The sequence below is a fragment of the Aedes aegypti genome, chromosome 2, assembly GCF_002204515.2.
Source record: "Aedes aegypti strain LVP_AGWG chromosome 2, AaegL5.0 Primary Assembly, whole genome shotgun sequence".
NCBI lineage: Eukaryota > Metazoa > Arthropoda > Insecta > Diptera > Culicidae > Aedes > Aedes aegypti.
Window position 1 is genome coordinate 66,572,238 of NC_035108.1, and position 26,266 is coordinate 66,598,503.

At 39.1% G+C, this 26,266-nt stretch overlaps 1 protein-coding gene and 1 long non-coding RNA gene across 3 annotated transcripts in view; one reads left to right on the forward strand and one right to left on the reverse strand.

Annotated features, from left to right (window-relative positions):
• The window catches only part of LOC5567138 (diuretic hormone receptor), a 424,292-nt gene that overhangs the window by 47,655 nt on the left and 350,371 nt on the right, over positions 1-26,266 (reverse strand). The window contains exon 14 of one of the 2 annotated variants that reach the window (XM_021841104.1): positions 13,244-13,303. The exons of the other annotated variant lie outside the window; for it this stretch is intronic. Within the exon in view, the coding sequence (XP_021696796.1) occupies positions 13,244-13,303 (60 nt within the window). The remainder of the gene's footprint in view (positions 1-13,243; positions 13,304-26,266) is intronic. 2 annotated transcript variants of the gene reach the window in all.
• On the forward strand, positions 3,226-3,509 carry LOC110675621. The gene is made up of 2 exons (XR_002499653.1): positions 3,226-3,355; positions 3,464-3,509. It is a non-coding gene; the product is annotated as an uncharacterized LOC110675621 (long non-coding RNA).

Genomic DNA, 26,266 nt, shown 5'->3' on the forward strand with positions numbered 1-26,266 from the left:
AAGATCCGGTTCACTAAAATAAGTGATTCGGATCGAATTCGTTTTGCCGTTTTGCCCATTTCTAGTATCCACCGTTTGTGTTAGATTCTGGATTTCTGTTAGTCGAAATGCGATGAATTGGCGATATTTTCTGGGGTACGATCGCAACCAAGAAAGGAAAGTACAAGAGCCGCTCCAGAAGACTTTGCAACTAATTGGAATTGGAATTGGAATTTTCCCCGTCTGAGTAACCGCACATCTCGGTAGTATTTTGGAAGCAACTCGAGAACAACGGCCAAGTGACGGCATCACCGGAGAAAGTAGGAAGCTTCCTGCTCATTACCACAGCACTTCGAAATTTGAATAGCTCCATTGTGAGCTAAATCATTAGCCTATTCATTCCCAGCGTTGGAAGAATGAACAGAAACATACAAGATTACAGAGTTGACTGAAATCAGTTCCCAAATTTGAGTCCGACATGCGATAACAAGTCTAGAACTTGAGTTGGCCGAAGCACAAACAGCCAGAAAAGTAATTCAGATCACTCGGAGCAAGGACAATTGTGTCCCAATGCATCAGAAGTGGAAACATCCAAATCACTAGGTTTTCTAATGGATGGATATAATCCATGAAATTCGGTCACAACTAATTCCTAGTTTGTGGAGTATAAAAAAATGCAATGTCTGCGTATTTACCTTCAAATGTTCAAAGACGATGTAGTGATGGTTAGATAATGATTCATCATCTGATACAGGCCAATTCATCAACTCGTGACTGTTCGAGCAGAGCGTTATGTCTAACACTTCTTCTCTAGCAGATACCATGGAGGTTGGGCGATTGTCTATAAAAAGTAATCCAAGGTCTGTACTACTCAATTATTCGATCAGACTGGAGCTTCTCAAATTGACATCTGAGCTGCTCCAAATGGGTATTGCGACTTTTGTACCCCCCAGCCAACAAATTTATTTACCCAACAGAGTTTCAACTCAGTAATGTGAACGCTTACTCAGAAAAAATAGATTGTTTAAAATGCATAGATTCCCTCTATGTGTACTAATCTGGAGGCCATATACGTACATTCCAGAAAATTCAGCGTGCTAAATACAACTGCAGACGAATGCGTTTGATGCTTTGTATAGCTTCGTATATGATAGTGTTCTGCATTTTATGTAACTTTGTTTTAACAAACAAACAAAACATAAAAAAGGTTAAACATGTAGGAGTAAGCCTCTACGCAATGATCTTCAGATCGCTAATCATACAAGCTACCGCTGTGCCGTAGAGTTCTTATTGAATGACACGGAAATTTTGCAAATATAAATCCAACAAGTTAGTTCAACAGCACTTTTTCTACCCTATCCATATTGCCACCTATGTGCAAGAGAATTTGGTATAGGTATACAGTCAAACCTCCATGAGTCGATATCTGAAGGGACCATCGACTCATGGAAATATCGAGTCGTGGAAACAAATTCCTTGGAAAGCTGTTTTAGGGGACCATCCTAGTAATCATGAAATTTTGTTGTTTGTATGGTTCCATGAGTCGATATCGAGTAATGAAATATCGACTCATGGAGGTTTCTCTGTATTTCATAATTACATCAATTATCTCCAAGTGCTTCACAGTTGAAACATGTTATGAAGCAATCGTTTTGTTCTTCATTTGACGGAGACTCAATAAAAGGATCATTTATTCGGTAAAACAAATTGTTGAAAATGCATGAATACCCACGATTTGCATAAATATGGAGGACATATACATAAGTTTCAGCCCATGTATTATGGTCAATACAATTCTAGACCAGTTTAATTGGCGTTTATTATAACTTCGTGTATGACTTTGTGTTGCAGTTTATATAACTTAATTTTTACAAACAAAGAAAATGAACACGAGTAAAAGATCGCGAGACAAACTGCAGATTTCTGACCGTCGCACAATGGTCGGGCTCCATATAAAAGAGTGGCCAAAACTACCAAAAGTTTTTTTTTTGGGATTTTTATGTTTATTATTATTTCAAAATATACCTCATGTATTGTATTATTATGATCCTCAATTGAAATTGAACTAAAATTTAAATTTCTATGACTTTTATGACGGCAAATCGGCTGAAGTCAAAAAATTGAAAAATGTAACAAAATAAAGTACAAAATTTATAATTTAGTAATGCAATATTTCCACAAAGTTACGCATTATCTGAAAGCTTATGGTTCAACACTTTTATCGAACATGAGGATGGAAAAAAAATTTGGTTGAAAATTTTATACTATTCAATTATTACACTTTCCTAATTTTGCTGATTTTGAACATGAAAAAGAACTCTTGTCGCGTCATGTCACCGCCATTTCAAATATTGCACATCAAAAAGCATCCTTAGATCTTACAAAAACCGTTTAAATTTTTTGCAGAAATTTGCGGATTTGCAAGTTAGAGATATTTGAATAATTCACTATTTTACATATATTATGACGATATTTTTCATACAAAGTTCATTAAAAACATAAATAACCACTATTCATACACATTTGGACCAAACTTGGTCAAATACAAACCAAATTTGTACTTTCAGCCCAGTTTGATAACATTTTTAATAAAAAAAACTTTTTTATCAATGTTTTGTAATATGTGAATAACCCCTTCTCAAACAATAAAAACGCCAAATAACATATTCAGATTACATCCCGCATAGGAAAATACAATTCGCCTTATGTTTCAAACAGTATGAAGTAATTATCTGTTAACGTTAATGTATTGAAAACAGTTGCGTTTATGTTGTATATTATCAAACCAAAAGCCTTGAACAATAAAAAACGGTTCCAGTACACCATTCCGAAAAGTGACAATGTTCTAAAGTATTTTCAAATTGTTCAACAATATAGCGTGAAAACTTGCGAGAAATAGTAACAACATAAAATCACGTTTTCGTTAATAGTGTTTGCCTCTGTTTGTGCAACACATGTACAAATGTGCCTTTCACTATATGTTACTTTTTTTCAACAATACGGCAAACAGTTCAATCGTACACGCTAGTAAATTAACACTTTCATCAAAGTGTCTGCATATTATGAAAAAGTTTGACATAATGGTTCAAAAATCACATTTCACCCTCACAACTCAATACAAATAATGAAACATTAAATTTAAAATAATGCTCTACTGTTGAAGTTGAACAAATTAAAACTTGAAAATATTTCTATTATAAAATTAATACTTTTACTGTGTTGAATTTTTTCAGCGTGTTTGTTTTCTACTGCTGGTGAAAGAAAAAAAAACGTCGTGAGTTCGAGATTGTCAGTTGTTTCAGTTTTAATTATGTATTTTCGATTTGGAAATACGTGTTTGGCTGGTTTAGCTCCGTTGCTGGATCCATAATAATTGGTAAGTAATCTGATTCGTGTTTGATTTCATCAATCAGCCAAGTAGTATTTTTTCTCTTAATAAATATTATCAACCCAACCGTAAACGCTGCCGTTTTTTCCTCAACAGACTATCATCGGGAGAACCGGAACTGGAAAGTGAGCTGAATCGTGCCAATAGAATGCGTCGTCCCTATGCCTGCTTGCAAAAGCATCGGTTAAGGAAACCGGAATTTTTTGTACTTGTTCCGTTGAGGTTGCACCTGCTGGTAAAGTTGAAAAGGCGTCGTAAAGCTGTCGGCTTGGAATCCCCTACTCAGCGGTTCGTGGGTAAAAAGATGAATTTCGGTGATACTATGCAAATAATATTAATATCTGTGAGTAATGCGCTTATGTGATCAATAATAATATTAATTATAATAATAAATGCAGTTTTTTTTACACGTATCTAAATGTTTTTTTTTTCTAATTAAATAATTTTCATCACACTTTCTTTTATAGTATTAATGTAACAGAAGAGTACAGTATGTGGTTAAAATACTGTGTAGCCCTTATAGACCAATAATTATACATACATTATCCGGGTTTTGAAAATAAATATGGTTTTACTGTTCATGAACAGTTTGTCTTACACTGGAATTGGCCAAAAATGGATGGTTTAGCTACAATTTGGTAAACCGTTCACGAAAAGTTTTGTTCGAGAAAATCTTTGTTTTCAAATGGTTACATAACTTAACCGCCCTAACTAACATAACTTAACCGCCTTAACTAACATTGTTATTTGCTCATTTACCGTTCACCAAACTGTGAAAACCGTTGGCCGTATGGGTGATTTATTGTTATTTTGCACTTTATACGATATTACAATGATATGGTCGCAAATTGTTGTTGACACTACGGGAAACCGTTCTGATATGGTTCATAGTTATGCGGGATATTTCTTCGATAAGGGCGATAAAACTAGTTTTGGCCAAACTTTATTTTTTTTCGACCATTGTGCGTTGGTTATCGAATTAAAATAATGAAAGTTGTTACAATTTGCCAGTAAAAACGGATGGGTGAAAGTCTCTTTTTCTGTGTGATTTAATATTTTCATCGCATAAATGTAAGTATGCAGCTGTGACAGCACTGTAAGACTGGCAAATAGATAAGGGACGATTAGTGACCCCAGTCGCCCCTCCTCAAAGTGAAGTGAAGTAATGATTGGAAAATATACAGAAATGCTTATATTAAGTGATGGTGTGCTGTTTCTATAAAGCATTGAGTTTTTTTTATCTTTTTTGTCAGCAGATTTGCCTGGTTTTAAGATGTGTCTGGCGATGTGTAATCTTCCCCTGTATGATATTATATTTACATCAGATGAACTCATGTCTAATCTCACATTGAAGATTATAATAGAAGCAAATCGTAAGAAAATGACAATTTGAAGTAGCATATTTTTTTAAATAAAATTTATGTTCGATAAGATGCAAATTCAAATCAGATCATATTACTGGCTCCATAAACAATTTCAATCGATTCAATTATGCATCGTTTACGATTCCAACGTATACTGTACATTTAAACAATTTGAAATTAACATCCTTGTATGATCTCTGGTTTGCTGAACCATTCAGACTCACCCAAAATTTCTTATTATCACAGTCGAATCTCGCACACGGTTTCGCAGTACAAATGTATACAAGCAAGGTCTGTCATAAGAGAGGTTGTTTCAGATTGTTGACAGTTGGTTGGTTAGCCTACTTAGTTAAACGTACTTTGCTGTGCGCAATGGTGTGATTTGTACGCAATACATCTGACTATGACAATCGTTGAGTCTAATTGGGGGAAAATGTCGCAGCGAAATTATGATTTGACATCCCTCAAAATTATCACAGAAACCTAAATATCCGTGAAAGATCCAATATAAGCATCACTGCCCACAATCAGCGGAAGGCCTTTTGTTAGGCAGTGTACGACAACTCGATAGACGTATTTCCTAGGTTACCGACAGAAACAACAATTGTAACAGCACATACATCTCTGGTTGTTAGCTTAGAAAGGAGTGTACCGACGATTACTTTACTAATGAGCACGCATACATGAGGCATGGCTAGTAGACCTGTTCACTTTTTCTAAAGTACCGCCTTGCCACATTTTATTCCGAATTTATTGATCAAAATAAGTTATCTGTCCAAAAATGAGCCAACTTGTTAAAGTTTTAGAGGTGTGTCAAATCGATTTTGTGGTTTTTTTGGATCTTTGGATCTTTACCGAAATGCGTCTCTGAAACCCAAAAATATCATTGGAAATGATTCGAAAATACCACTAGCCTTTTTCCAAGATAATAATATATCACTTTGCCGAAGACACTAGGGTGTTTTGACCGTTTCTTTATTGAGCTTTTAACGAAACAAGTCAAAAAATTTAAAAAAGCAATATTTTCTTTCAGTTTACCATATACATTCCGATAAAAATCTTATTATATTTTGTATCCAATCCAACTATCTATTTGATCTGAGTTTTACAAACACATCGTTCATACATTAGTTTCATGTGGGAATTGATTTTTACTGCGAAATAATTAAAAATGTATCACTCAATAATCTAAAACCGCAAAGGATTGCCAACACGAATGCACTCTATGAAAACCAAAGTTACCCATGATTTAGACGTCATGAAGTAAACCAGCATCGTTACGGTACTTAAAATCTGAATAAACACTTGTAATCTATACACCATCGCACCAATAACCAATGATCGAATTGCACGGGCTTATTCACAAAATTCATAACGCTGAAAGGGGAGGATCGGTGACCTCATGATGTTACGGCCCTTACTTAACTTGTAGAACTTTCTCGATATTCTGTATCTCAATATCAAGGTAGAGAACCATAGTTAAAGTTGGTTTTCATGGCTAACTCGATGGTCCCTTGCATCGCAGTTGCACTGGTTTTGTGCTTCTTCTTCTTTCTAGCGTTACGTCCCAACAAAGCCAGCTTCTCAGATTAGCATTCTTATGAGCACTTCCACAGTTATTAACTGAGAGCTTTCTATGCCGATTGACCATTTTTGCATTCGTATATCGTGTGGCAGGTACGAAGATACTCTATGCCTTGGGAATCGAGAAAATTTCCTTTACGAAAAGATCCTCGACCAGCGTGATTCGGATCCACGACCCTCAGCATGGTTATGCTGAATAGCTGCGCGTTTACCGCTACGGCTATCTGGTTTTGTGCTCTGTAACTCGATACTTCCTTAACTCGATCAAGTTAGGGAGAGTTGGCTGTATTGCATTTATCGAGATTTTTTGATTAAATACGTCTTCAACAATGTGATAGACTATTGTGTTATCAAAAGGTTAGTGGTATTTTCGAATCATTTTTAAAGTAATTTTGGGGTTTCATGAAGACATTCCGGTACAACGATCCAAAGAATTACAAAATCGATTTGATACACCTCCAAAACTTAACTGAATTGGCTCATTTTTTGGACAGATAAGTTGTTTTGATAAATAAGTTCAGAATTTGATATGGCATGAAGCGTTTTTCAAAAAGTGAACAAGTCAAATGGCTAGTTCATGATTACTGGAAGTAGCAAAAACTGGGTTCACAAGGTTACCGAGATAGAAGTTCCCCTACGAAAAAAAGGTTCTTGAATAAACGCCACTTGGGCTGTAGCACGGGTCGGCAAAGATTGATTGATGCTGTTTTTTTATGCTGAAAATGATCTGAGGTGTCCTAATCGTAGTCACTACCCAAACTAGGCTGGATTAAGCTTTTTGCAATCTGAGCACGAAAAAGACCAGCAACGAAAAAACAGATCGTTATCTTTTAGAAGCCAAGGGCGACAAACGCAGGATACACTGTGTAATATGTGTTTTTTTATGCGAAACTATGAAGGTGAAAATTTAAACTAAATTTGAACATCTTTACAATCCGACTATTATTTAGCCCCAGGATAGAGACTGAACGCCCTTCTCGGGGAAACTCAAGATCACTTGCACCACTGCTACAGGTAGCAGAGACTATTATGGAGGGCGCCCTGGTACTCCACAGGCTTTGTTTGCGGTTAGGTTTTTTTTCAGAAAATAAATAAATTTTACAACTGTTCCTCCAGGATATACTACAGGAATTTTCCAAGAAATTATTACTTTGAAGATTTGAGAACCGATGACATTGTTTTCCCATATTGAAACTGCCTTGGCTTACATAAAATAAATTATGAATTTATCGAGTTGAGTCTATTTACTAAATTTTCTGAAAAACAAAACTATATCGTAAAATTCAACGAAGATGGTATCGAAACTTACGGTAGATACTTTCCCAAGCATGCATGTGAGTTTATTTATTTTCGTATCTATAACCAGACAACTTATCCTGGAGAGCCTCCCCTTTAATCGTACCCGTAAACATAAATCTCCAAACCAGGGAAAGAATCATCCAAACAAAAAGAGGCTCCCCAGCATGGCAAAATCTCCCCAGTCTGATTGTGTCTGGGCAGGCCCGGAAAGAGTACGGTAAACAGAAGGTAATTTGATACTCCCTGCTCTGCTGTGTACCGTAATGGCATTTTGGCATGTAGTCACAAAGTGGCGGCATATGGATTCGGGAAGTCGTCCCTTGGGGGGCATCAGATAAAGCTCGGCACGGGTCGATGAAAGCATTTCGGGACAAGGAACAGCATGTTCGGAAAATTCGATTTACGGGACAATAGTGAGGAATGCGTTTCCGGAAAGTTTGTTCAGTTGGTAGTTATTTTGGATGGGCTGGATTCCGGTAGTCGATCCAGAACAGTAACGGTTTGTTCAGCATTTCCTAAATGGGCTAGTTTGCCATGGCTTTGGAAGGGAGCAATCTCAGACGAACGAAGCAATTTGCTATTGATTTTTATTAAATTATTTCCGCAAGAGACGAGCCATTCTGCACCAAACAACGAAATGATACCGCAAGGGCTGTTGGTCAACAATAAATGGTAATTCAATTTTGTGAGTACACCAGATTGCAATTACTGTAATCACTGCGAGAAAAGAGGGGAATCGACCGTGCAATCAATCAATCGACCCCAATCTGCTCGTTCGCAATTTACGTGCTGTGCAATAAGGGCAGATACCATAACCAAAAGTGCACACCTTCGATCATCGTCAACCGAATTTCCGATAGCTCAAACTCAGCAATAGGGAAAGATGATTCAAATGCCAACTTCTAATCGTATTAACGAAAAAATGACAATGACTTACTATAAACATGTAACATATTTATTCTTCTTTTTGGCATTACGTCCTTACTGGGACAGAACCTGCTTCTCCGCTTAGTGTTCTTATGAGCACTTCTACAGTTATTAACTGAGAGCTTTCTTTACCAAAGTTGCCATTTTCGCATTCGTATATCGCTAGCGCATGACGGCTCACCATAGTAGCATGTCCGAAAGAACTTGAAACTATTGAGAACCAGAGCTACAGGACCAAAGCCCTGATAAAGGTGGATAGTTGTGATGGCATTGACCGTGGTCATCATGTGAAGAACAAACGGACATTGCTGTATCGTGTCAGCACCGAGGAGGCAGCCCCTCTAGCACGATGTAGGTAGCGCAACCCTGGTTAGGTGGCCTATCGAAGACTCTTCACCAACCAAGAAAGGCAAAAGTAGAGCAAACGGATTGATTTTACGGCAACAGACCCGGCAACGAATAAAGGACAACGATTGGAAAGTTGGATCTTGGAACGTGAGAACTTTGAATGAACCCGCGCGTGTTGGGCTCCTTGCTCGTGAACTGCGGTATGTCGGCGTGAACGTGGCAGCTATCCAGGAAATACGCTGGCCGAGAACCGGAGAACGCGAATTCCGAGCGGTGGACCGCATCGCCAACACTTCATTCAAGTACCACATCTACTACAGCGGTGGCGACAGAGCAGAACGTGGAGTTGGCTTCATAGTGATTGGGAAGCAGATGAAGCGAATTATTCGGTGGAGACCGGTAAGCGACCAAATCTGTGTGTTGAGAATGACGGGCAAGTTCTTCAACTACAGCCTGATCAGCATATATGCGCCAACGAATGATAAGTCCGATGACATGAAGGATGAGTGCTATGAGAGCCTGGATAAGGCCTACGGAGAGTGCTCAAAACAAGACGTCAAGATAGTCATCGGCGACGCAAATGCGCAGATTGGGACAGAAGATTTCTTCGGACCCGTCATTGGAACGGAAAGCCTTCATTCCGTTACCAATGATAATGGCCTGCGGATAGTAATCTTCGCTGCTGCTAGAGGCATGACAATCAGCAGTACCTACTTCGCATGAAAAAATATCCGCAAACGCACCTGGTGACACCCGAGTGGCGATGCCTGCTCCCAAATAGACCACGTGATGGTTGATGGGCGACATTTCTCAGATGTCATGGATGCCAAACCTTCCGAGGCCCTAATAGCGACTCTGATCATTATCTCGTTGTAGCTAAAATTCGGGCGCGGTTATCCAGCGTCACGTGTTCCACAACAAACAGAACGCTGCGCTTCAATGTGCAACGCTTGTCGACTGATGGGGTAGCTGCGCAGTACCGTCAGCAACTAGACGAGCAGTTGGGAAGAATCAACGTTGCTGGAGACGTCGACAGCCTGTGGGTCCCTATCCACGAAGCTGTGACAACAACGGCGCGGGAAGTGATCGGCACTGGTCAACGACGAAGACGAAACGGCTGGTTCGATGAAGAGTGCCAGAGAGTGACAGACAGAACAGAGAGCGGTACAGGGCAGCGGGAGCTGAAGAAAAGCGAATCCAGTGGATTCAATCCACCACAGAAAGAAAAGGCAGCACGAAGAAAGTGTGGTAGCTGACGCTCAAGAAAGCATGAACCGGAATGATATGCGGAGATTCTATGCAACGGTTAATGGTGCGAGGCACAATACCGTACCAGTGCCCGCCATGTGCAATGATCGAGAAGGGAATTTGCTGACCGATAAAACGGCGGTGGCTGCCAGGTGGAAGAAGTACTTTCAGCATTTGTTGAACGGTGAAAATGGAAATGTAGCGAGGAACAGGATGAACATAGATGACGACGATCAAGCTGTGGACCCACCGATCATAGGAGAGGTTAAAAAGGCTATCAGCGAGCTGAAGAACTGTAAGGCTGCTGGGAAGGACGAGATCCCGGTCGAGCTTCTCAAACACAGAAACGAGCAGCTTTACCAGTCGATCCACCGAGTACTTCTGAAGGTTTGGGAGGACGAAGAATTGCCCACCGGCTGGTTGGATGGCCTCAACTGCCCGATCTACAAGAAAGGGCACAGACTGGAGTGTGCCAATTACAGAGGAATTATCCTGCTGAATTCGGCGTAGAAAATTCTGTCGCGCATCCTGTTTAACAGACTGCGACCGCTCGAGGAGTCCTTCGTCGGCGAATACCAAGCTGGTTTTCGTGAGGGCCGTTCGACAACGGACCAGATGTTTAGCTTGCGAATGATCCTAGACAAATTCCGGGAGTATAACTTGCAGACTCACCATCTGTTTATTGATTTCAAGGCGGCGTACGACTCAGTGAAAAGAAATGAGCTTTGGCAGATAATGTCTGAAAATGGTTTTCCGGCGAAACTAATTAGGCTGATACGCTGGATGGTTCGAAATCAAGTGTTCGGATCGCAGACGAGGTGTCAACCTCGTTCGTGCACTCTTAAAAATAATGAAAATCACTCCGGATGTAATTCACATTATGACTAAATGACACATGATGTAAGTGATGAAATAACGTAAGAATGGGTTCTGAAAGATGTATTGAAAGAAACATGTAATTTTACATGATGAAGGACATGAAAACGATGCCGCTATGATTGACATTTCCCGAATCAGACACCATCGTATTAGAAATAAGACACAAATTCACGTCATTTAGCTCGCTTCTTTTATGTGCATCCAAAAGACGTAAAATCGCATGATTTTTTCGGAGTGTGTGACGTTAGACGGATTGAAGCAGGGAGACGCACTTTCGAATTTACTGTTCAACATTGCACTCGAGGGTGCTATAAGGAGATCTGGCGTGCAGAGAAATGGCACTTTTATCGCAAGGTCGCACATGCTCCTTGGGTTTGCGGACGATATAGACCTAATTGGAATCGAACGCAGGTCAGTGGAAGAGGCCTTCGTGTCTCTGAAGACCGAGACAACGAGGACAGGCCTGACCATTAATTCTACCAAAACGAAGTACATGGTTGCAGATAGAGATAGAGTCATGCATGGTGGTGTAGGTGCTGAGGTAGTGTTTGATGGGGATGTGTTTGAAGTTGTTGAAGAATTTGTTTACCTTGGAACACTTGTGACAACGACGTTTCCCGCGGAGTGAAAAGACGTGTTGCGGTTGCGAATAGGGCCTTTTACGGACTACGTAACCAGCTTAGGTCCCGCAGCTTGTAAAACGGAATCAAAATTCGCCCTGTTTAAAACATTGATTCTTCTGGTGTCTCTCTACGGGTACGAAGCGTGGACGTTGAAAGAGTCAGATCGGAAAGCTTACTCGGTGTTTTCGAGCGTAAAGTGCTGCGGACAATACTCGGTGGGAAACTCGAAAATGGTTTGTGGCGCAGACGCATGAATCACGAGTTGTATCAAGTGTACAAAGATGCGAATATTATCAAGCATGTAAAATACGGCAGATTTCAGTGGGCTGGGCACTTAGTGCGAATGCCGGAAGAAAGAATTACGAAAATAATATTCAGCAGGGAACCAGGTAGAGGTCGGCTGCTTCGTAACCGCGGACTCTAACCGCTTGGATAAAAAAGCCCCCCAAACCTGTAACTTACCACAGTGGTATACAATATTTCCTGTGCAGAATCAAAAACCAAAATTCCCAGAATAACAGGTAAGGCAAATGTACCATTAGTGAACCATCCAAGAATAAACAGTTAGGATATGCTGATAAGGTCATGATATATGTAATTTTAACGTATCAGTCGGTAGATTGCAAAACCTTCTATCATTTGAATGTAGGAAAACCGCGATTCATTTAATAATTTGCTGCAAAATTCCTTGTACTTATAATAGCACAAGCCATTCTAGCCTTTACTGGTATCTGGTATGCCCCTACCAGTCAGAACCCCTCAAACGGCCCTGAAAACCCTTTTCTGTCCTCCAAAATCCCCTTAGATGCTTTCAAAGTTTCCTGAAAGTCGTAAGAGGGGTCATATACAAGAGAGGGGGATTATATCATCATGGTTGTGCGGATAGTGTCATTAGGCAGATAAGCGCATCGTGTCATGAGAAACGTGAGGGATGTTTCTTGGCTGTGCCATTGGAGCTTCCTTGTCTGTTGTATAATTAGCGTGCTCTCCTGCTTATTTGAACGATACTTCATGCAAACCATCGGGGTTCATTTTCAATTTAAATTTCTAGTTACCCTATGCACAACGAAAAAAAAAGTTCATCTTATTGGCTGTTTTGTTTTGATTTTACGTCCTGTTTCAAAACGTTCCATTTCAGTTCATTGCGTTCCATAAGCTAAATGATGTTTGAACCATTTTCAATTTAGCTAAGTGTAAATCAGCGGGGATTAAATTAAAATGTGCTTAGATTAAAAACGGTCAAAGCAACGGGCGTCCCGGAATTTTATTTAATTAAAATTTAAAATGGATCATTTTACCCCATTGATGCATTTTGCCTTACTGTACCCTAAGCGTCAGTCAACGGTAACGTTCCTGCCATGATTGAAATGCCGCTCACACCGAGTGTGGTTGCAATTCCAATCTGTTGCATCGAGTAAATTTTTCAATTGAAATCGTTCCAAATTGATGATCCGTCGCCCGTTTTCGTCTGATGCTGGAAGCTCGTTTATTTCATTTGTGCCATCTTGCGTTCTTTTCCATACAAAAATTGGCTTTCAAAAAGGAAGAAATGAGCAAGTGCAGCCCCAGGAATGACAAATTCTTGCACACAACGAGTGACTTACCGGAAACTTTCAGTTCTAGAGCGAGGCGAGCATTCCTTCGAAAGGCCAGAGTTGGTGAATCTGGGGAAGAAAATACCGAAAAATGGGGAAACTGCTTTGAGTGAATTTTCTTTTGCGATGCGACAGGAAAAGACGGTATATATAACAAAAAATAACGAGAGGAATTTCGCTTTTGTGCAACTTTTAGTGGAATGGTAGTAGGTAAAAGAAATGTTTCAGAGCTCTTTGGTTCTCGATACAGCATAGAGAAGTGGTTAGAGAAAAATGAGAAGACTGACTGAAATACAACGTTGATTTCATTCCAGATTCAGGTCAACTATAATTCTATTGTTATTCAAACCAGATAAGAAGTTTATTGCTTGCCAAGAAGAATAGACTTCAAATATTCTATGAATTGATGCCAAACTTGCCAAAAATATATCTGGGTCTAGAACAATTATGGACTCTTCGTTTGAAAATGTTTTTTTATTATATTCTTCTTCTTTTATTTGGCATAACATCCTCACTGGGACAGAGCCTGCCTCTCAGCTTGTTCAATGAACACCTCCACAGTTACTATCTGAAAGCTTTCTTTGCCAAAGTGGGCATTTTCTCATTCGTATATCGTGTTGCAGGTTTGTAACGCGGACACGTTTGGAGAAGGACTTTTCTTTTAGTTCAGTATCCCGACTATGGTGAGCTACGAAAGTAGTCATTAGTAGGGACAGATCTTACACAGTTGATTGCTAGTCAAAACATTGGTTTGTATTTCGATCATTTGGGTTTATATAGGTCTGACAATATTCTGCTTATACTATATTACATATGAGTTAGAATGAGACAACTGAATAACAAAAACGAACAATTTGTGCATCTTGGCAAGGTCGGCCATTCACTCTACTTTGTATGGGAAACATTTCACACGAAATGTTTCAATTTTTGCCGTTCGAAAGTTTACAATTTCGAGGCTTATTTTAATGAGCTATTTAAAAAAAATATCTTTGCAAATTTATAATGCACAACTGCCTTAGACGTGTCTTTAGTGGTTTAACAATTTCATTTGATGATTTGACTTTTCTATTAATGATTTTCATGAGATTTACGGAATTCGAATCAAAGTGTCCGGAACATGAGGCAAAAATGAGGACTCGTCCGGAATAAGAAGCATCAAAAAACTATACATTTCGATTTATTTAAAATTATTCAAGTTGCGGAAGCGTATGTAATGTGTAATTATGTTTTATTATTCTTCGTAAGACGAAGACAAGAAACCTAGGAAGAACAGTCAATGTTCGAAAAAAGGGAAAATTAAAATCCGGACACTTTGTATGGAATTAACAAATTAAATATGAAATCCAACAGCAAATAAAGGTTTGAATTTATATTCATAATTTTTAATATTTGTTCTCACCATTTTTAGTGTGAAAAAAGGCTGCTTCAAACGCTGTCCGGATTTATAGATTATTGATCATAAACCTGGGCATAACGTGGGAACCTAATATTTAGTGCGTTTGAAAAATATGTTGATGTGGAAAGATGTAAAACTGTATAGTTATATAACAAAAAGTGTAATAAGGCAGAAGAGAATGGGTGTACGCAAGAACCGCAAATGCAGGTTGATGGAAAGGAGTGCAGGTAAGACAATAGTAATTTCACTCAACATTTTGTTCCTATACATATTTCTAAGCATATTTATGCTTCGAATTCTATAACATTGGAGATTTTTAGTTAGTGGGGACATGTCTTTTATTATTTTTTCATGTATATTTTGAACCCAAATGCACCTGTCCGGTTTTCGATTCAAGATCGTCCGGCATTTTGCTGCATGTGTCCCGATTTAATAACAGGACATGCTTAGTTAAATTAATGTTTTACATGTTATACTTGTATATTTTACTATAATTTTTGTCTATGATTCAAAGTTTTGACGTGTACGTATGTGAATAGCAATAACACTTATACTAAATGTGGTAGAAACATATTTAAAATGGTGTTTGAACTTTCGGCGTTGCTTTAATGTCGGGATGATGATACATCATGGTATGCTATGAAAGCATCATAACAAATTACATCAACGTGTTTTTGGAATATAAAACATATAACACTAGTACAAATAACCCATTTGAAAATAAAGTTGATAATTAAACATGCGTCAGAGTACATTAGGGACTGTTGATTTCGTATTTTTTTTTTTTGATTTACAAGACTCACTACCTTTCACCCTAGTGTTTTTTGTCCATACAAACATCTTAAAATGTGTATTTGGCTAGACCTCATTCCATTTATTTAGTTAACATCTAAACAGATAACACTGAATCAACAATATCACGCCACAATACTCGGTTCGTGGCCGTATCTCTCCATCCTCGGTTCTGCCCCACGCTCGCCAAATCGATACGCACTTGATCTGCCCACCTAGCTCGCTGCGCTCCACGCCTTCTTGTACCAACCGGATCCGAAGCGAACCCCATCTATGCAGGGTTGCTGTCCGCCATTCTTGCAACATGCCCTGCCCATCGTATCCTTCCAGCTTTGGCCACCTTCTGGATACTGGGTTCGCCGTAGAGTTGGGCGAGCTCGTGGTTCATCCTTCGCGCCACACACCGTTTTCCTGCACACCGTGAAAGATCGTCCTAAGCACCCGACGTTCGAAGACTCCAAATGCTTACGAGTCCTCCTCGATCACCATCCACGTATCGTCCGATAAGGACTACCGGCCTCATGAGCGTTTTGTACATGGTACATTTGGTGCGGGCGTGAATCTTTTTTGACCGCAGTTTCTTCTGGAGGCCATAGTAGGCCCGACTTCCACTGATGATGTGCCTCCGTATTTCACGACTAACGTTATTGTCAGCCGTCAGCAAGGATCCGAGGTAGACGAACTCGTCGACCACCTCGAACCTATACCCGTCTATCGTAACACTGCTACCTAGGCGAGTCCTGTCGCGCTCGGCCTCTCCATCAGTCCTTTCGCATTCACCATCAGTTCAACTTTTGCTGCCTCGCATTTTAGGCGGGTGTACAGTTCTGCCACCTTTTCAAATGTTCGACTGACAATGCCCATATTATCCGCGAAGCAAACAAATTGACTGGATTTCGTTAAAATCGTACCCCGGCTATTGAGCCCGGCTCTCCGCATAAAACCTTCTAGAGCAATATTGAACAACAGGCACGAAAGTCCATCACCTTGTCGTAGTCCCCGGCGAGATCCAAACGAACTGGAATGTTCGCCTGAAACCTTCACACCCTTCACCACCCTCCATCTTCGCTCTTATTAGTTTCGTGAGCTTCCCGGGAAAGCTGTTCTCGTTCATGATTTTTCATAGCTCTCCGCGGACGATACTGTCGTATGCCGCCTTGAAATCCATGAAAAGGTGATGCGTTGGTACTGGTATTCACAACATTTTTGGAGGTTTGCCGTACAGTAAAGATCTGGTCCGTTGTCGATCGGCTGTCAACGGAGCTGGCTTGATAACTTCCCACGAACTCGCTTACTATAGGTGACAGACGACGAAAGATGATCTGGAATAATACTTTGTAGGCCGCATTTAGAATGGTGATCGCTCGAAATTTCTCACAATCTAACTTGTCGCCTTTCTTGTAGGTGGGGCATATGACCCCTTCCTTCCACTCCTCCGGTATCTGTTCTGTTTCCCTGATTGTGCCTATCAGCCGGTGCAGACAAATGGCCAGCCTTTCCGGGCCCATATTTATGAGTTCAGCTCCGATACTACCCGACTAAGGGTACATAACAAAATTATATCAGCACATGTTATTATGTTATAAGGTATTTTCGAACATAGGTTGTTACAAACTTGATGCAGGATGTTGTTAAAATAACTAAAATTATAACAAAAAGTGTATGAATAGTAACATAAACATAACGAAATGTGTTTTAATTCTATCAAAAACATATCAAATCAAGTTATAATGTTTGATACAAAGTATCAAAATTATAATACTGTTCGATATACGATAATATTGTATATTATTGAGATGCATAACTATCTATTTATTTTGTTATAAGGTTGTTAAAAATGAACATAAAAATATCTTAAAGAGCAATAAAACACATTATGTTATATTTTTGTTTTATTATGTTCTGTGGATTACGGAGCCTAACAAAATTATATCATAATATGATATGCATATCATATTCTGATAAAACTGTATTATATTTTTGTTACAAGCCTCTAGTCGGGTATCCTTACCAGCAGCTTTATTGTTCTTGAGCTGGTTAATGGCATCCTTAACCTCCCTCAAAGTGGGAGCGGGTTGGTTTCCATCCTCCGCAGTACCGACGAAGGCATTTCCTCCGTTGTCCTGACCTTCATTGCCTGTGCTCCCAGTGCCATTCAGATGTTTATCGAAGTGCTGCTTCCACCTTTCGATCACTTCACGCTCGTCCGTCAAAATGCTCCCATCTGTATCCCTTTGCATCTCGGCTCGTGGCACGAAGCCGTTGCGGGATGCGTTGAGCTTCTGATAGAGCTTGCGTGTTTCATGAGACTGGCACAGCTGTTCCATCTCCTCGCACTCCGTCTCCTCCAGGCGGCGTTTTTTTTTCTCCCGAAAGAGGCGGGTTTGCTGTTGCCGGTTCCGTCTATAACTCTCCACGTTCTGCCGGTTCCCTTGCTGCAGCATGACCGCCCGCGCTGAATTTTTCTCCTCCAGAATCTGCCTACCTTCCTTGTCGAACCAGGTAGTGCTTTGTGAAGCCCAAGCAGGACAGTTCGGTTTTGCGTCGTCCGATTGATTTTGCCGACGGATTCGCGCGTATTTTCGTTGCCGGAGAATTTTTTTTTCCTGTTCTGGAGCGTCTTGCTGGGTAGAGTTCTGTTTGATCTATTGACCTTGACGCTTGCTCCTACGGGGGCCAGCGACGAGGGCAGGATCAAACATGTCGCGCGTCGATCTAGTAAGTGAAAAAGTGGCGTGATCGGTTAGTTCTTTTTGATCCTTTGACCTTGACGCTTGCTGCTGGGCAGTGCGTCAAGAAATCCAAGTTTTTTTTTTCCATTTCGGGTCGCACGCCTATTTTTTTCTGAGTGCTTTTATATAGCCGAGCAAACGAGTGAGGCTGAGAGTGGATTGTGGCTGCATAGTGAAGGATAAAGGATCAATTGGTGAGCTCGTTTCATGCTACTATTTCTAATCTATAAAATATGTATGACTGCACATTTAATCGTTACAATTGTGAGACGTAAATATGAATTTTCAACAAACTTTGAATGGTTCGTCACCTCAAGTGTCGGCATAATTTTCCACTACATAGAAATTGTTCATATCATATGAAAATATTATATTTACAAATAAGCATGTATATATCTCACAAATCATTATTTATCGTGGTCTAATCGCTTATCAAAGTGAATCCTGTGACCCAACGATACTTCCCATTAACAAACATCCCTCCCAGTAACCTTTGTGGAGATGCAGAGGCAAACACGGTCTCCAAATAGCAAAGGTTACACACGGGTAGAAATCAGAATCCAAAAACAAGATTATGACTCATGATATCATGATTCCAGCGTGTTTTCGTCTTATGAAAATACACCATGATTTGGACTCATGATATCATGAGTCAGATTGCCGTAACGCAACACACGCGTTAGGTTTTTGTAGCTGATTGCTCGGAATCATGATTCAAATGCCAAAAATGCTGAGTCGCGCATCCGTTTATGATCGACAAAATAAAAAAAAAGTTAAAATAGCATTCATTGAGATTCGAGCCAAGAACCTTCCGATTGTAAGCCACGTACCTTACCACTCAACCGCGTCGTCATCTTGAATTAAGAGTGATCGATACGAATGACATGAAGCAAAGTGCGCTGCTTAGTGTTTTCACACTGGATGTTACGCTTATGAGGAATCATTATTGTGACTCCAGGAACCATGATTTGTGATCCTGATATTATGACCTAACCAATTTATGGATTTCATGATTTGTAAATCATGGTGTGGGGATCAGATTTTTATCCGTGCACACTAACATTCCTTCCCTCAATCCCACCTGACTGCAAGGACGTGGCCGGCGCCGTTATTGACCCTATATAAATAGAGGCACTGAATTATGCACATTGAAGAAGATTATGGCCAATCCCAGCCGAACTTCTAGTTGATTCTTTGTGCATTTTCACTGACTTCGGTCAATCACGGAATAGCAACCATTGATATGTGTAGTCAGTCTAAGCTAAGCTCCAGAATCTGCCTACCTTCCTCGTCGAACCAATCGCTCCGTCGACTCCGTCCCACGTACCCGACGTTGCTCTCAGCTGCATTGCTGATGGCTGCCTTCACTGTTCTCAAGCAGTCCTCAAGAGGGGCTTCATCCAGTTCACCCTCTTCCGGTAATGCAGCCTCGAGGTGCTGCGCGTATGCCGCTGTGACATCCGGTTGCTTGAGCCGCTCTAGGTCGTTCCGGGGCGGCCGTCGGTACCGTACGTTGCTAAAGACGGAGAGTTTTTGGCGCAGTTTAACCATCAACAGTTAGTGGTCAGAGTCGATGTTAGCGCCACGATAGGTGCTGACGTCGATAATGTCGAAGAAGTGCCGTCCGTCAATCAGAGCGAGGTCGATTTGTGATTCTGTCTGCTGTGATGATCTCCACGGCTGTGCTGGAAATAGGTGCAACGAATGGCCATATTCTTGGAGGCGGCGAAATCAATTAGTCGTAGGCCGTTTTCGTTCGTCAGCCGGTGGGCGCTGAATATTCCAATAGTCGGTTCGAACTCCTCCTCCTGGCCAACCTGAGCGTTCAAATCTCCTATGATGATTTTGACGTCATGGCTTGGGCAGCTGTCGTACTCGCGTTCGAGCTGGGTGTAAAAAGCGTTTTTATCATCATCAGTGCTTCCGAAGTGAGGGCTGTGCACGTTTATTATTCTGAAGTTGTAGAACCGGCCTTTGAGCCTCAACTTGCACATTCTCTCATTGATCGGCCACCACCCGATCACACGCCTCTGCATATCACATATCACTATAAATGCTGTTCCAAGCTCGTGTGTGTTGCCGCAGCTCTGGTAGATGGTTCGCACCATTGATCGCTTCCAACACACTTACTGCAACGCTACGATGCCGAATCCGCGGTCCTTCAGCACGTCGGCGAGTTTGCGTGTGCTTCCGATGAAGTTGAGAGATTTACAGTTCCACGTACCGAACATCCAATCGCTAGTCCCTTTACGTCGCTGTGGTCTTCGCCGATTGTCCTGGTTCGTATTCTCTCGTTGATTATTCGTTACTTGATTTTTTTTTACGGCTGGCTTGCAGGGCCTATAAGGCTATCCATGAGGATTTTCCGCGATAGGACTGACAGCTAAAAGTGTGCAAGCAACCGAAACAGAAGGGTAAACAACACATGCGAGTGTTATCAGAGCTTAACATTTTCCTTTTGTAATCGAACGGTCACTCCGATCGCAAAACGTCAAAATCTCGTGGTAAACAAAAAAACAGCTGATCGCAACTGTCTCATGGATTGCCTTATTAGCCAACACTGTCATCCTAATTTGGTAAAACAAATTTAAGATTTTATTAACATTTTGTTAACAACATATTACGTTTCATTTGCCGTAGCAGTTCAGATTTTTTACAGGTGCGTTGATTTCACCTGCCTATTAGATAAAAAAAAAACGTTTTCAATTTAGTTAACCTAACTCAACTTAAATATATAACGCATTAATCGTGGCAATAGAAGATTATAATGATTTTTGCCTGAAATTATTAATAATTTTATTTGACATTTGTTCCAATGTTTCAACATTGGATATTCTATGTAACTCATTGGTACTATACCAGGGAGGATGTTTCAGAATCATTTTCAAAATTTTATTTTGTATTCTCTGCACATTTATTTTTGAAATGGCCATTCTTCAGAATATGAGTTATGTTCGAAATTTGAGATATAACGGTACACTGCGCTATCGTTTTTTAAATAAACACAAAATAAATTCAAAAACTTCAAGACCTGATTTCGATTTTTCTGATCCATTACCTTCATAATTATGAACATTATTTGTTTCATGTACTCGTTTTAATAATGTGCAATATGACAGAAAACATCCTCCTTAAAGTTCATTTATATGGGCACATATATTAGAGCTTTTCACTCATTTTTCCGCTTCAACCTTGAAGAAACGTCCAAGGAAATGTCCACAAGTCACTTGTAAACAAATATTACAACAAAGCTAGCATGCTCATACCCATTAACGCACTGCTGTGAAAAGTCAAATGATGTGCCTGTGAGTCGCATGTGCATAATTTAACAAGCAGAAAAATGTATGCTAATGTGTGCACTGCAATGGGGCGGGAAACACTGTCATAAAGTTGGCAGCCTTACCTTAAGGTCACTTTACCGGAGGGCAATAGCGTGCTAGCGTTTGCAAGTGCAAGGAGAACGTTGCGTGAAAATGCGAAAGCACTTGGAAATGCTAATATAAAGTGACTTTGTTGAAGACTAACGCTGAAATTAATGTTTCTTAGAATAGGGAAGCGATTGTCGGGATGTTCTTCTGCTTCTTCTTCGTGGCATTACGTGCCCACTGGGTCAGAGCCTACTTCTTAGCTTGGTGTTCTTATGAGCACTTCTATAGTTATAACCTGGGAGGGAGAAACCGATACAAAATTTTTGTACGTCATAGTGAGCCAAGATTCTGCTGTCACGAACTGTCACTGTGAGCCCAGATCTTAAAGCATGGACAAACATGATAAAAGCGCGTAATTGATCAAAACATTTTTTTGCATTTCAAACAAAGTTGACAACAATCGGTTGAAAAACAATTCCTGCACACCCAAAAGCAATGCCACGAGAGCACCTTTAAATTTGATCGAAATAAAGTATTGAAACACGCATCTTTTTACTCTTTTCCAATCAAAATTATAAATACATGCACATTCAACTATGGCCCTTTTTCCAGATTAGTCCAGAAAGACCGAAGGTACACAATAAAAGAAAACTAGCGATTTTTCCAAGCCTGCCTTGATTGTCGTTGGTGAGCGGGAGTTATCTTGCAATTTGGAAAAGTGCTTTGTCATATTTCATGTGTAGTATCTGTACCTCCCTCTCAGGTTATAACCTTGGAGCTTTATTTGTCGAAGTTTCCTTTTTCGCATTCGCATTTCGTGTACGATGATACCTCATGCCCAGGGAAGTTAAGGGAATGTACATAATGAAAAGATCCTGGGCCGGCTGGGAATCGAAACCTATACTTTCAGAATGGCTTTGTTCTGTAGACTAGAGCACTATATTGAAAAAAAAACTCATTTTCTTTGGTCTTCTGCCCATAGAAGATATAATGTTTTTCAGTTTACTGCTCTTACAGCTTTTGTAGTTTTTTTTTGCAAATGATATCAGATTTGCATTTGTGAAAAGTATTGCACATGCGCACATACAAGATAAAATGCACTAATTATTTTCTAGGTTCCGTAATCCGGGGTATCATTGATCAGCGGGGTAACATTGCACAGTGATTTATTTCATCGATTTCACGATCAAAATAGAATAACTTCAAAACTAATGGTTCTAGATGTTTGGTGTCTTCGATGAAGTTTCTTGATATTAAAAGACGCTTCTTTTGGTATTAGGGGTAAGATGATCAATCCACCCACAAGTGAGATAAAAAAAATATTTTTTCTAAAAATTAAGTTAGAGATTTCAAGTCTTCGGAAAAGTTGTAGAGTATGTAATTAAAACTTGTTTTTTGTACATAACTTTTCAATAGCATTTTTCACATTTTTCGAATCTTCTACAAAGTTGTTTTGATCGATAAAATACACATTTTTGCTCAAAACGAAAACCTTGTATCTCTTATCGTTAAAAAGTTATAAACAAATTTATGTTAAATTTTAGTCCACTTTCACCTTAAAAATCTCCATTCTACGCAAAATGACGCAGCTAGTTTCATGGCAACTTCAAGTTCTAACTTTCTACTTTTGCATACAGTTAATAACTTTTGGAAACAAAAGGTTTTTCTCAGTGTTTTTCACAGATGATTTATCGTTAATTTAAAATTTTAAGTTTTAAACCCTCCCTGTTAAAAACATTTTTTTTGTTAAGGTACATCGGAGCAATTAAGAATGCTGGCCAATGAAGACCTTGAGACACAAATTCAGAGAAATCAAATTGTCAGGTATATTTTACAAGCTTTATAAAGCTATGATCATATATTTAATACAAACATTTTTGTGTTTCAATACAATGTATAACATGTACCAGTTCTCACTGTTGTGCCATTTTCATAACGCAAGGAAAATCGAAGCATTATGCGTTTGTTTGCAAAACCACATTAATTATTTTTTTAGTGAGACTTTTAGCCTTAGTAAACTAGTTGTGTAAGTGGGTCAGAAATTTGGCTGTGTGTAGTTATTAATTTAGTTTTAGATTCTCGAAAGTGAATTCTACTACCAAGATTCAAAAAATGGAATTAGGAAATTTTGATTGAAATGTTTGCAGGGCCCTCTTAGTCTATGTTAAGTCCACAGCTGCAAAGCGAAGTCATACTTAGGTGTCTGGGTTCGTTTTCCCGTCGATCCATGATTTTTTTTGTTCCTGTCACATGTAGGGATGAATCGATTCAAGTAAATGCGAATAAATACTTGATACTTTTAATTCAAATAGGTATTGAATGAAATTACTTGAATCGAATGAGTACTTCCTCATGTACGTTTTTGCAAAGGGTGGTGCAGCCTTTGAAAAATCTTGTTTTATTAACGAAAGTTTATCAAGAATTTTGACTCAAAATTATGTTTATTTTATGAATAAATCATCAATGCGATTCTTTAAAAATATCTATCGCAATCGTTTTAGTTCTATGTTTCCTTCATAATAAAACATAATGTTTACAAATTTCAAAAGACATTTTAGGAATGGATTTATTTGGATTGTAAAATTAATATAGAAAAATTACAATACATAAGTGTGATACCATTCCACCGCTCTTCTTCTATCTTGCGCTTTAATTATGTTTTGAAGATTTTTAACAATGAAAATTAATTCGAGAATAATCGCTGAGCGCAGCAATTTTTAATAGAAATCATTGACACTATTGCTGCAATAGGTCGAAAATAGATCAGCATTTTAAAACTAAACAGCCGGAAGCAGACTAATTGTTACATCTTGCAGGATTGACATCCTAGAAAATCGATTTCAAAGGTTAAAATCAGTTCTGCTTTCATTGTGAAGATTTTATGACAAAATATGTGATTTGTGATACCTTAGATTTTTAATACGAACATTAAACTTTGTTTTTGGATGACTTTGTAAAAAAGCATATTGATTTACTATTGCAGTGGGACGCCAATGCGTTCATATTTTTAATGGGCACATTTTTCCAACTTCTTTCGAACGAACCCCTGATTTGTATGGTTTACCCAATAAATTGAACGTAATTCATGATCCACATCCATCTCAAAATTGTTTGAAATTTGTTACGGATACGGAGATGAACCAGCCTAGGGCTGAAAATCTCCTTAATAAAGCCATAATAATAATAATTGTTACGGAACCGAAATGCATCCACCGGCAGATAAGTACTTCAATAGCATTCGCTGATATGTTTTTCTCCTTTTTATATAAATCAAGGAATTCGTATGTTCCAAATATTGGCACAACGCTTTCAGTTTGATTTAAAAAGGTTAGAAATTTTTGTTATTTATAAGCATGTTATAGTAGTATTTACCAGTTAATTTTGGTTTTTATCAAACTCCACAAAGAGTTTAAGAATAAAACCACACAACTCAAAAGTATATAACTGAAAATTACTAACATTCACATTATTCATACGAATTAAAATAAGATGCTTTGTAGTTGTAAGATGTGTAGTGCTGAATTTCACAAGAATATTTAGCAATTTAAAATTTTTCGGCTCTGGGGGGGGGGGGGGGGGGGGGGTTTGACCCCCAAAACTCCCCCTTGGTTGCACCACTGGCCCCAATACCTTTTCACCAGTCTTGTTTTCGAACCAATAGGGTCCTAAAGCCCTGTCCTAATTTCAGTGCCAAACGCTTAAGTTTAGGCCAAGAACACATGTTTACTCAATATTCTAATGTTTTCCGTTGGTTTAAGCCCAAAAAACATGTTTTTAGATTTTGTCACATCCTTTGGCTTAAACTTAAATTTTGGGTGTATTTTGTTTTCCGTGTCCCTTCCGAAATGTCAGATAGGAACAACCCCAGTGGTCGAACTATAACCCCTGTGGTGTTTTTGTCGACTAAGCGAACGTCAAACATGATCAAAAGTGTCAAGGTTCATTTATGAACTAAATTTTTAAATTAAAGTTTAAACATGTTAAAGCCATTATTTGAGCGGGAAAAATTGCTAAAGTAGTTACAATAACATGCTTTTTCGTGTTATTAAATAAAAACAAGATTTCATTAAAAATTTTAGGACCCAATTGTAGATCTTGTTTTCTTGACATTTCATATCTAGCATAATTGCAATGATCTATTTTTTTCCTTCGATTTTCTGTTCGGATTAGTACACTTCAGTTCAATCGATTTTCGTAAAATTTTACAATGCAGTCTGGTGAAGGACGATGAACTTTCCACGTAAATAATAATGCGCTCTCGGGCTAGGCATTGGATATATATAGAAAACGTTGTGTTTGGTTGGACATCTAATTCTTCCGAAAGAGGTGCACTTTGCGAAAAAGGACCACGTGATTATTGAGCTGAAATCGAATTCAGGTTAAATTCTGCTTCCATGAGTCCTCTAGTGGCGTAGGGGTAACACGCCCTAACTAGAGATCAGGGAGTCGTGAGTTCGATTCACTGAGAAGACGTGTAACTTTTTCGCAAAACTTCACATTAATTTGTCCATTTAATCCAATTGCAAAGTATATGTAATGTTTAGCTTTTCGGTAGTTGTTAAACTTCCACTCGGCTGGTTAGCCGTAAACCACGATTCATAATTAAAAACAAGTAAAAACATTTTCTTAATTTTGTATACTAAATTCATACTTAAAGTTGTGACCTTTTATTAAAAAACTTACTGGAAAAACATGGCTGATTTCCTCAGCATTGGATTGATCAAAATTTCAAATCAATGTGTCA